This window comes from Scleropages formosus, chromosome 15 (assembly GCF_900964775.1).
Source record: "Scleropages formosus chromosome 15, fSclFor1.1, whole genome shotgun sequence".
NCBI lineage: Eukaryota > Metazoa > Chordata > Actinopteri > Osteoglossiformes > Osteoglossidae > Scleropages > Scleropages formosus.
This window is the reverse complement of record NC_041820.1, coordinates 16,368,319-16,381,247: the sequence shown is the minus strand read 5'-3', so window position 1 is coordinate 16,381,247 and position 12,929 is coordinate 16,368,319. Positions and strand designations below refer to the sequence as shown.

Genomic DNA, 12,929 nt, shown 5'->3' with positions numbered 1-12,929 from the left:
CTTGTTTACTGAAGCTGCTGGAATGAATTAGGATGAGGAAGCAAACATGACCGGCAGCTTGTTGACCTACTGCGCCACTCAGCCTTAATGAGAATTCCCGTGGGCCTCCCTCTGCAGTTTGCTGAGGCAAACTCTCTCGGCACAGCAAAGCAGTCAGAAAGCTGCTCAATTACGTTTACTTGTTCCTGACACGACACTTTCCTTACAGAACGATCAGTCTGGCTATATCCATGGAATATCATTGGTAAGCTGTCAACAGATCATGATCAACAATGGAAATAGACATTTATTGTGTTTAAGAAAATTACCTGACTCCAAAAAATTTGACCGAATGTTACACTATATTATTATAATACTGTATGACACCATAAAATATCAGTGCTAATCCTTCAACACAGCAGGTGCTGGAAATAGACATATACTAATGCCTATTGTTCAGAATGTAGTAGATATAATGAAATCGGTGATGCTGCAGTAACTAAAAGATGACAATTTTAAATACGACACCATATATTTAACAAATTGCTTGATCTACAGCAGCTCTATCATCAGTGTACATCCTCTGCTAAACACCTTTGAGAACAGTGTGACTGAATAACCCTGAACCACTCTAGATCAACCACACTCCTGGACAGGGACTCTAAGGAGAAGATACTACAGGCTCCTGCACCAGGGTGTAGGCAAGGCACTCCAGGTCTCTTAATTCCCTCAGGAATGCCAAATGTAAGCATGCTATTTAAAAAATGTTGCAGCTGGCAGGAAAACTGAGTCAAAAAAAAAAGTGTGGGATGATCATGCCTGTTTTCTCAATATCCTGATCAACCATTAATGCAAACTGACGTATTATGATTTATTCTGTATTCGCTTTCTTTCATCCCACATCATCTGGGGCCCTCCACACACCATCCACAGCATCTATATTTGCAGTAGGAATGAGTTGAAGCATGTCAGATGAGTTTATGACTCTGAATTTTAAACAGAAACAACTTGCCCTTTAAGCCAGAGGCAAAATCGGAGCTGTGTCTGACCTTAACCAAATCGGCTTGCAAACACCTGGTACCCTGCCTGCTCATTTAAAAAACATTCAGCACTGTTTTGCCTAAGTTCAGTCTCCCCACTACAGGACTTTAGTGCCACGTGAACCCTGTCTCTCACGCAGCATCTTCTCTACAGCTGAATGTACCTGTGTTTGAATAGTGCTGATCTGGTCTATGCTTTTGTTCCAGTTCAAAACAAATGCTCTATCCCCAGGCAGTAAGAAACAAATATATGTTGTCATACAAAGCAAAGACCCTACAAAGTGGCTACATACATTCATGAAAGGAACTTTTTTTGGCTTATGTCTGATGGGTGAATTCAGTAAATGCCCTAACATTGTGTGATATTAACCACATTTGTAAAAATAAATATTAATATTTCTCATGTAAAAAGCCAGTAACTGGTCTCACCAGAGCTTACACCAGCTGAGATAATGGAACCGTCACATTAATAAGATTAATTAATGACTTTTATACAAGCTCAGGGAGTCATTTAAATTTTTCCATCACACTGGTTGGTAATTTTCTGATTCTCTTTGATGAATGCATTGCAAAGTACTTCGTGACAATTTACTTGCAAAAATTTGCTATACTGACCACTTTATGCGCTTCACAACTGAGATGGGAAGTCAGTTACAAACAGAGTGGTAAAAATGATGTGGCATATACAATCAATAAATGCCTGAAAAAAAAAATTCTCTACAACCTCCTGTTCAATGCAGATTTACCAATGCTTCACAATAAATAAAAAGTTTACAATACATGTACCTCCATTTACATGATAAAAATCTGATGTCTCAAACACATTGCAAGACTTCTAATTTGACGACATATTAACGCTGTGCTACACAAATTAAACCTATTTGAAATTGCTAAAATAAGTGTTACTGTGGTGCACAGTAGTGTTTGCCCATCATCTGGGCTGTACAATGAAGCACAACTTTGATCCACATTCATTCTGTGTGGATGCGTGTGTGTGTGTGTTTGGACTCTTTGGGGAAAGGCATCTGCTAAATGAATAAATGTAATCTATTTTTCCAGGATAGCTTACATTCATATTGAGTAAAAATAACATTGTTCCGCATATTGGTACTGAACACTGCGACTGATGAACACCAGACTGTAAACACTATGGGAACGAGTTACATTAATCTAGTCCTGTTCTCATTTACACACCCGTTTGGTTTCAGTGCTTTTTAAAAGCTGAGTAGGGAAGCACAGATCTGTTACAGGTCTCCCACAACAAAGAGATTTTAAAAAATAATTAAATTTTGCAATTTAAAAATAAACAGGAAAATCACTATTTAACTTGACTGTTAGCACAAGGAGCCAGCGTTTTCAGTTTAACATTCAAATAACTGAATATGCTCGGATAAATGCTCTTTAGATCTCGGCTGTTCTGGTTGATTTGAATATGTTATGGTGCCTTGCATGTTTGATATTAGATGCTTGGAGCTAACAGGTCACTTTTACCACAGCATCTCTAGGCCTTTGTGGACTTACCTGGATGGTAGGTGATGAGCGGTGTTTGCGGGCAGTGGTTGTAGACATGGTGGTTGTGGTCTCAATGAAGGTGGTGGACATCTCGGGAGGAACAGAAGTGGTGGTACCCGAACCCAGGACAGATGGCACTTCGCCCACAAGGCGGACACTACCATTTATGCGGATGTTGGGGTTGCCCTCCGCTGCCATGGTCAGTACCTTAAGCCCATTGTAGTACAGGCCTGAGAGCTGGCCTTGGAACGGCCTTCCACGGTCATTCCCTCCAATCGTGATGGTTGCCTGGGTGTTGAAGATTGTTAGCTGTCGGCCTAAAAGGAGAACCAGAGGCAAGCAACAAAAAATGTAAATGTTCAACTGGTGGTTGCGCCAATTAAAATGGGAAATGTAATTTGTGTTATTTAAACGGATGGTTTGCAGCCAGCTTTCAAAATCTGGGACCTAACTAAGATGAAAGATCTGCAGAGATCAGCTTCGGTGTTCACACTAGAATACCGCTCTACAGGCAGTCCCCAGGTTACGAACGTCCGACTTGCGTGCAATCCGCAGTTATGAACCACCCATGTAAAGTTTGTTAAAAATTTGAGTTACTGCACATACAACTGTTTGTAATAACAAATGGGCGCTACTTTGCAACGTGCATCAAAACATTGTGCGTCAACAGCATTTCGTCGCCTCGTGGACACGTGAGCCTGAAGTAGGAAAAAGACTTAGTTCTTTTCAGTGGGACCGTCGCACCCACGACCTCACCCTGAACATCAGAGCAGCGGGGTATTAAGAAGCTGCACCTGGCTCACCCTGGTTGCGGAATCTCATTTGAGAAACCCGTCCTTCCAAGTCCCTCGTTCTCCTCGATCCCTTGTTCTCTCGCTCCCGACATCCACGGCTTCCGACACTCGCATCGCCTCCTCGACTACAACGCTGGATTCTCCCCAAGACCTACGTTTGTGTGTCGACCGACCCACGCCCGTCTCCAACCACGAATCTGCTCCCTTGTGTACCGACAAAAAAGATTCTGTGATTGGGTCCACACACCTACTTCAGTCTCCTGCCCACTCAGTATGACACAGACCACGTTGCTGTTAAGTGTCTCGTGTGTTACTGTTTTTGGCTTTAATTTTTTGTTTTTACCCTCCTAACCATGGCACCAAAGTGTAGATGTGAATCATCAAAGAAAAGGAAAACGATCATGGTGGAAATAAAGCAATCGGAAAAAGGTGAAATGCCAGCAAACAATGGAAAAGTGAACATTTAAGCTTCTGCAATGTTATCTATACCTACACACACATTCTCTCCTCCTCGCTCTATTATAAATATTGTAGTAACATTTCAGTATCATTACTGTATTGTTATATTAAAGATGTCTTAATGTTCCCGGAAGTGTTTCTTGAATATTTCCCTTTCAATGCATAAAAACAATATACTAAAACATTTGCCTGACGTTCAATACGAACTGTAGCTAACTGTTCCGACTTGCGTACAAATCCAACTTTAAAGACAGACAGACAGGAACAGAACGTGTTCGTACTCAAGGGACTGCCTGTAAGCCGCAACTGCTGCTTGGAAATGGAAGTCTGTTTAAACACTTTACAGTAAAAATGTGAAACTGAAAAGAGTACTGTACCTGCAACCCTGAAAGACAAACTGCATTATGGTTATTTCACAAAGAAAGTACAATATTTCTTCTTTTATCACAGTTGCTAAGGTTTTACTAAAAGGCAAGGCACATAAAGAATATAACTGGAGCTTATATACCTTGCATCCCATCTGAAACCAAAGGAAAAATGATAGTTCACATATAGACCAATGACTCTATCCTTTAGCAAAGCCTTTGCCTGCCCTAGTCTTCTGTTGACCTTTCACCCTGTTTCTTCTACAGCACAAAACCATCACATGGCACAGTCTGAACCCCCTTTTGCAGCTTGTCCTAGATTCCAAAGGTATCACACTAATTTCACAGTTGATGAAATTCAGGCGATCCAGAGGACACAAAGCACTTGCACTACTGCTTTATTTCTCTGGAATGCATAACATGCATCAGTTAAAGTGCATGATTGGTATTTTATGTAACTGGTTTGGTAGCTCACAAAATACCTGGCAGCATATCCTTTTCGCGGTGATTTAGAAAACAATTATTTTGACTTGTATGAAAATTACACTTGATACTGTCTAAGATTATTTTGTGTATAGTTTTGATCTAATTCTGAAAAAAGGCAACTGGTTATGACACTGGTGCCTAAACATTTAGGAAGACAAAAGTGGATTGATGGAGGTACACTACCTATAACTGCATTTCCTTTATAACTTTAACATACTATCTATAGTACTGCCTACCCTAGAACACTTTTACATTCTAGTGCTTCTCTCCAAGGTTTACTATTATGTGATTAATATGCGAGGTATTAAAATATGAAATACAAATTCAGCAACAAAGGGAGGGCAACCATGTCAATTTTTTGAGTATATTAGCTCTGTATAAATGTGTTTTTACATGTAAAATCTGGTAATTGAAGGGAAATCAAAACTTCCAAGGTGAGTCCAAGGGATTTTACAATTGTTGAGTTTTCAAGGACACTTCTTGAGCATGACTGATAAAACAACTTTACCATATTTTAGGTTGGTCCTTGTTTAAAAGAAGCAGAGAAGAACATTGATAATACAGTCGATATCTTAGTAATGCACGACACACATTCATCCCCTACCTGATATGGTAATATCTGAAAAATTGGATTAATGAAAACTATTACTCTTTGCATATGACTTTTCCCCTTCAGTCTTTGCATTTGCACCACTAAAGGGAGGAAATTTCTTGACTAACACAAATTCTGCTTGCCCCTCACAATTATAGGGAGTACTTTCAGGCACACAGTGACAGCAGCAAAAAAACATCAGCAGGGCAATGCCTGGCCTTTGTTTTATTGCTTTGTTGAAGAAACTGTATGTGAAGAATTATTGATGGCTCATAGTGAACATCAAATTTAAAACCAGTTGCTACCAAACCAGTGGTATCATGAATAAATTGAATGCCTAACTGCAGATTTTAAGAGTACTTTTTCTGTCTTGTATTTTTACTGAATTATTATTTCTTCAGTTTAACAAATTCATTCTGTGTAACATATAACATAACTCCCTCAAATGTTTCATGTTCCTTTTGAAGAAGCATTTCCTCACATTTTTCATAGAAATAAGTAGCCAAACTGAAAAGCAAAAGGGTTAGACCATGTCTGCATTTTATAACTGTGTTATGCTGGCAGGATATAAAAACAACTATCAATCATATCACACATGTATGAAAAATAGCATGTTGATTCATGCATGTAGCATCTTTAATGGGATTTGACATTGATTTGGTGGTTTAGAGAATGTTAAAGGGACTTTTAAGATCTACTTAGTGGTGGTTTAGCAATGACCTTTAAGTGCAAGTTACACCAGTATTTATCAGCTCTTCAAATCATTTTTTGTTCTTCTCCTCCCCCACATATCACTAGTGGGTGGTGGGAGCAAATGATTATTGTGGTCCTCTGATCCTGTTGGTTTAGAATGTAAACATACTGACGAGCTTTTCTGGGCCTATTTTGTTTCAAGTTTATCAGCTTTTAGAACAAAAGTTTAAGCCACCTAAAATGGGTTTTTTTTTTTTTTTTTTTTTTGGTCTTGGATATGTGGTGGCAAGGAAAGTGAAAATACAGATAAGCAATTCCAGTCCCTTTAACTGAGCTGAGTGACAATGCTGCATAATATGCCTTAGGTTATCATTGAAAATGACAGTTAAATACAAATTGCAACACAAATTAAAACACTCATTTATGCATAACAGATTTTTTTGTTTATCTGCATGTGTACTTGCAAGGTGCTTTTCTTTTTTTACAAAAAGAAATGAAAACAGTTTTAACAAAAACAATTACAACTTTAAAATTTGATGAAGGTTACCTTTCTCTTGTAGCCATTCTTCTACGGGCCGGGTATATTTGAACGGGATTTTCTTATTAGCCAATTGAAGGCGCTCAATATCACTGCTGCCTTTAAAGTTTAAAAAACAGTTTAAAAAAGTCTGCAATGGCAAATCATTCCAGCACATATTCATTATAAACATTTGTGATTTGGCTGTGCAGGTTTAACTGATGTTTAACCAGTTTTTAGGTGAGATTAGAATTTATGAGTTGCTTTTAAAGCACAAGGCACATATGTTTGATGCTTTGTGTTTCAACATATTGACTCCTACATGTGGTATGATTCGCAGATTACTACACTGAGTCCTAGTCATTACTGTCAACTGTTTTGTTCTAAAAATTAGGCATTAATATTTTGTTGTTTATATTCTTGCAATTTTAAAACTTCAGTTTATAGAAAATTAACACAAGGTATGCATGACAAAGTAACAATATTTAAAATGAAAGACATTAACACTGGACAGTATGTGCTTTTCCAAGGACATAATTGTCATTTTGATAGAATGTAACTGACACTCATAGCAACAGTGGGCAATGTTTGAGTATAATGGCAGAGCGTTGAGAGGTGAGCCTCACCAAGGGCATCAGTCTAGGATTCGTGTGGACACCTGCAGATTGGGTCATTAACAGACTAGGCCTGGGGGGAGGACGATAGGCATGAGGGAATAGAATGATGGGTATAATTTGGGGCAGGGAGGCAGGGAGGCTGCTGATACAACACTGGTATCACAGTGAGAAAGCAGAATGGCAGCCACAAGTGAGGTATGTTTGGGGTACCTTCGCAGGCTTCACTCACACACGTCAAAGACCCAGAGCAGCCTAGACAGGAACGGACACAGCTCCAGCCTTCACTAAATATGCTCAATTCTTATTGCGACAAAGTGCCAGACTGTTTCCTCCTGTCCGGAAAATGATCTAACACAATGTTGTAGCATGATAGCTGAACTCCATTTACAAACTGAAATTGTTCAATGAGTTCAAGGATTATGAGAAAGGGTGTACGAGTGCAGAGCTTTCACTCTCCTCTTGTGCCCCAATCCCCCCCCCCCCATGTTTCCCACACAAAGGCCTGTCAGCATAGCAGCCAGCACAGTGCTTCCTGTGCAATCCTCCCCTTAGTCTTTCCCAGCTTACTTGCAGAGAGTCTGTTCCCTTCCCAGCAGGGTTTTGATGGGCCAAAGAATACTTGAGCACAGAACTGTGGCGCAAAGCTATATCTATATGACATCCCCCAATCTAATAAGATAGATGTCCAGAGCTCAGTGGGTGGTAAAGTCAACACAGCATTTTGCCAGCATCTGAGGAATGCATCCAAAGAACAGAAACTTAATGAAGTTTCAGCGTAAAGATCAAGCATGTTTAATATTGAACTTGAAATGTTCTGTATTTCTGTTTCAGAAGCATAAATCATAACATTGTGCTTTGTAGATATTTAAATATTGCACGGTTCATTTTTGAAAGCGGGGACAAATTCTTAAACCAGGAAGAACTGTTTAGGAGGTCAGTTACTAACACCTCAAATGAGTTTTGAAGCTCCAGTGATTAATCAAAATTTAGCTGAGTGTTTTGCCTTTGATCGAGTGTGCTAGCAAACATGTTTGCCGAAGTTCAGTGCTTAGCCAGGAGGTGTGTGTACAGCATACAGGTCGGGCAGTGTACATACAGTGTGTTGAAATAAAAAGGACTCTAATTAAAAAATGGAGCCAGTATTTGTGCCCTGATACATTCCAGAACCCTTTTGTTCGAGGGTAAGAAACAGATGCAGAAGCACTGTTAAAATGGGTGTTTTCTTGACATCATCTACCATGGATGAGGGAGAACACATCCAGGGGATCCTGTTTTCTGCAAAGGCAAAATCAAAGATCCCTTGCTGGAGAGAGCAAGTACAGCAGCATCATCAAGCCCTTTTTTCCCATCCGATCCATGGACCAGGCCTGTGAACTTATTTTTCTATTGTTTGTATATGTCAGTGTGGAAAAATAAATGCACGTCTGTTTACCTTTGCCTTCTAGGAGGAATTTTTAAGGTGGCTATTGCTGGTCCAGTTTGACATGATTGCACAAACATCTCATCGCATGAACCAGCCCTGTAACGCTCTCCTCTAGCCTTGTTGAACTGAAATGAGTCACAGAATATTAAGGCAACTGTGTCCTTTGCTTGCCAAATACAGTCTAAATACATTGCCTTAGATAGCTGTGATAGTCAAAAACACAGGAATGACGACATCGTGCTTCAGGCCATGCACACAGCCTCTGGATTTTCTGCAGTGACGTACCAGTTCTGCCGCCATATTTTCAAAAATGAATAGTCTTCATGTTGACTCTCATGGATCCCTCTTATATACATATGTAATTTCTTATGTATTCTTTAACTATACTACTTTCTCAGAGATTGCTTGATCCTCCATTAGTCCATTTGGCAACACTGATGTGACATTTCTGAATTGTCCATAAAAAGTATTAATTCATAAGCCATTGTCTTTTTCACTTTTTTTTTTGAAAAGTTATTGTTGGCACTGGTTCATGGTTGAGTGTTGCTTTACTTTGGTCCATTCTGTAGCTCCCAATAACTATGATTGGTGTTCTCCACCCCAAGATGAGATATCCAAGTCGGATGGAAACGCATCCTCCCAAGCCTTTTGATGGACATAACTGTGGAGGAATCCACCCCTAATGTGCCACCAGCCACCGGTGTCATCTGTCAGTTTGATCATGGATGATTGGTGGTCATCCTTTTGTTACTAAGACTTTGCTGACAATTTATACTTCAAGGGTCCTCCATGGTGACTGCTTTTGTGTATTCTGTTCAAGTCAAATGTGTTCAGAAGGGGACATCCTGCTTTGACAGCATCCCATATAATATACTTCATTCAAATTAGACAGAGATAAAGTCAATGCAAAATAATCAAATGCCAGGTCAGGAATATGCAACATCTCCATCAGGTGACACTGACGTTAGTGAAAAACTGTCAGGTCCCTGAGGAACGTTCCACTTCCAGTTCCCCGGGGTTCTGCCAAGTTTGCTTCACATTATTCTTGCCAGGCTGCTCCCCAGATTTTCTATACATATTAGCCCTGGCCTGCTCCCTAGTCTGCTCCAAATCCTGCTACCTAGCCTATTACCTGACATCGCTACGATAAAATCTGTTGCACACTGGACTTGACCTGGCAAGAAGTTCCCAAGTTTGAATAACTCTCATCCTGCTGGGACCCATGGAATCGGTGCTGTTAATCCTTGCAGGTTGGCTTTCACAGCCCAGTGTCGTGGGGTCCTGTGGTGTAGCCACATTCGAGCATGCTACTGCAAGGAAGATGTGCCATATAACGTGCTCTGCAGAGTGAGGAGATGGCAAATTACACTGAAAGTCACAATTATCTTAATACCATTTAAAAGGGAGGAAGAATATCCTGATGTTTAATGGCTCAAAATTATACAGGAATTAAGAAAAGTGCAGTCATTTTAAATTTAGATTGGAGGGTCAAAGTATCAGAAAGTAAGTGCTTTCCATTCATTTTCATGAAGTGCCAGTCTACCACTTGCCATCTGATTTTGCATGTCTTTCAAGAAGAGATTGTGTCTAGGAGCTGGTAATTTAACAACTTCTCCTGCTTCTTCTGTTCATAAGAGCATAGGATGATTATTATTCAAATGATCTTTATAAATGTGTACAGTATTCCCAAACAAAAACAGTTGTGTTGTTTTTTAAATGCCTGTTTCCCACACAATGTAAAAAACAGCAAAAATTGTACATTATGCTAGAGGTATGGTAAGTACTGTCATATCAAATTCAGCTGACAACAACCACTAGTGACATTTTTCATGGTAAGGAAGGGTGTGGAAGTGGTTTAACTTTGCCTTCTTCCACACATCTTTGGATTGCAAGCACAAGGAGAACATGCAAACTTCAAGCACCTGGGGCAAAACATAAATGCATAGCTCAGGCACTGTTAGTCATCACCGGTAATGCTGCGCCACTTCCATTATTGAAATGAGCAGAAAACTCTACATTCCTTTTTTCCTGAAATCCAAAAAACTAGGCTATTGGAACACACCTCTTATTAATAAAAACAAACTGTGATGCAAGGCATTCCTTTAACAAACGTAACTAAATATTTTAAAATATGAAAGACAATCACTGGTGTTAACAGAGAAAAATAGGAAAAGGTAGCACATAACCAATTATAGGTGATACTGTCTTACCTATTTTGGATCATGAAAACGTAGTTACGAAAGCAAACACTAAAAGAAACACACCAGATCCTCACTACCTGCCTTATGACCATCTCATTGAGTATACCCATCAAATCAAATCTGTTAGTCTTTGTTCCCCTTTCCGAGTGGCTTCCAACAGCCCAGCACAGCTTCCCTCTGCAGTGCCCATCATCTGTGATGGGGATCTGGAGGCTTCCTGAAAATACCATTGTGACACTGACAGGACACCTAAAGTGGACAGAGATATGGGGATGTCTCTCCAGATTCAGTGATCTTTTTTGTAACCCCGACACAAAGATAAGGTGGGTGTAATAGATGGAAGGGTGTATTTCAGATAGACATTTAGACAGTTTCACTCACACTGCCCTTACCCTGGCCTTCACCTAACAGATCCTTAATCCCCTTCTACCTTTCTGTCATTCTTCCTCACTCTGCCTCTTATCACACTGCTTTATTCTTCACTGTGCCACCCTCACCACCTCCTTGTCCTTCATACACACGCACGCATGCACGCACACATACACAAATGCACAGTCACACACAAGGCTAGTCCAGATCAGAAACTAGCTGCTTCAGAACACAAGACTCCTCAACGCTTACAGGAAGGGAGGGAATGGCTAGCAGAATGTAAATTTCACTGTTCACTGAATGTATGCAGGATCGTTGCAACGACCCAATTAGACAGCCATTCAGTTCTGCATTGCCTTACTTAAGCATTCATTTGCTTAATCTGAAATACCTGAGTGACATGTTATTGGGAACTGTCAATGATTGTAACCTAAGCTTCGCTGCAGCTCTCAATTAGACTTGCTTGCCCCCTAGATAGAAGTGCAGCGAGGATACTTTTCATGAATGAGTGTACAATTTTGAGACTAACATTTTGCCACCAAATGCTCAACAGCTCTAGTTTTTGTATGTTTCAGCTAAAGGGAAAATGTGTCTCTCTCTCCCTGTAGGTTTGTGTTGGAGGGAAACAAGAATGAGATTTGATAGAGTGCTAATGGCAACGATGAGAATAGGTGGCAGAGACTAATTTAGGACAAACACCTTAAGCATTACAGAATAGTGTGCAGATTTTTGAAACCTCTAGAATCACACTATAACCTCTATGTGTCCCCTTTAAAGTCTCATGAAGTCCTTCAGCAGCAATGTAGCTCATGTTGGAAAGCATGTGGTTTCCAGTCTGGTCCAGATACCCTGTGACTTCCTTAACTGGCCAAACAGTTGAATAACACCACACTATAAACTTTTCAACTTTAAACTTTTTGGCAGACAGGCTGTTTCTGCTGACATTTATCTCAGTGATATTCCAGCATTCTGCTGCACTGTCACATTACCCTGAAGGTGCAGTCCTTCTTCAGTGCACACACCGCAGGCCTGTCACAGATATCTTCTTCCATGCTACGCACCTACCTGACTGACCTGACAGCATGTTATACTGCAGTCAAACCAACCCTTTCCATGTGAGACTTCACTCACAAACAACAACAAAAATCAGTGATACAGGGCAAGTGACCTTCTTTTCACAGGTTTTCAGAGTCTTACAAATACCTCAGTCAGGCCGGCTTGTATTTGGCAGGCACTTGGGGTCACACCAGGCCATTTCAGCAGTCATGAAGGAAACGGTAGTCTTGATAAAATGGAAGTAGTAATGGAAAAATTAAAAATGTAATTACAGTGCATTAACAGATGCAATAAATATTGAAAACAATATGAATACTCCAAGTTACTTGCTGTGAAGGACAAAAACCGATGAATTAGATATTGGCATGTTACTAAATGAACTACTTGCTCCTTGATGCAATGCTAGAAATAATTGCTCGCAAAACCGATTAGCCTCAAGTTGGACCAATACACCCTACCCTGTGGCAGGTTACACCTCAATGTGTCACGCTGCAAAAGCAGTTTCCAGAAATGGTTACATATTCATGTTACTCTACTAAGACCGAAATATATCTTTGAAAAGAAGTTGCTATATAAATAGACAATAAGGTCGTTACTGAAGCAAAGGACAATCCAAATCCAGAAACTGTGCTTGGAATAGTCAGTTGTGATTGTAATGATCTGACCACTTGCTGTGTGACATCACTACATTGTGCTTCATCTGAGCCCTTGACCCTGGAACACTTTGCATTCTCAGTTCAGTTTCCAGAGTGTCATCAAACATTATGCACTACAGTAAAATCCACACAGTCTGAAGACCGCTAGCTCTCCGTCTATACCGTCACTG

General features: G+C 40.1%; 1 protein-coding gene across 15 annotated transcripts in view; it reads right to left on the bottom strand.

Annotated features, from left to right (window-relative positions):
• The window catches only part of nrxn3a (neurexin 3a), a 223,762-nt gene that overhangs the window by 24,959 nt on the left and 185,874 nt on the right, over positions 1-12,929 (bottom strand). For all 15 annotated transcript variants that reach the window (XR_001964926.2, XM_018727532.2, XM_018727531.2 and 12 more), the window contains 2 exons: positions 6,468-6,557; positions 2,541-2,848 (listed from right to left, as the gene is read on the bottom strand). Coding sequence is in view for 14 of the 15 variants with exons in the window: in XM_018727532.2 (XP_018583048.1) it covers positions 2,541-2,848; positions 6,468-6,557 (398 nt within the window). In the remaining variant the exon portion in view is untranslated. The remainder of the gene's footprint in view (positions 1-2,540; positions 2,849-6,467; positions 6,558-12,929) is intronic.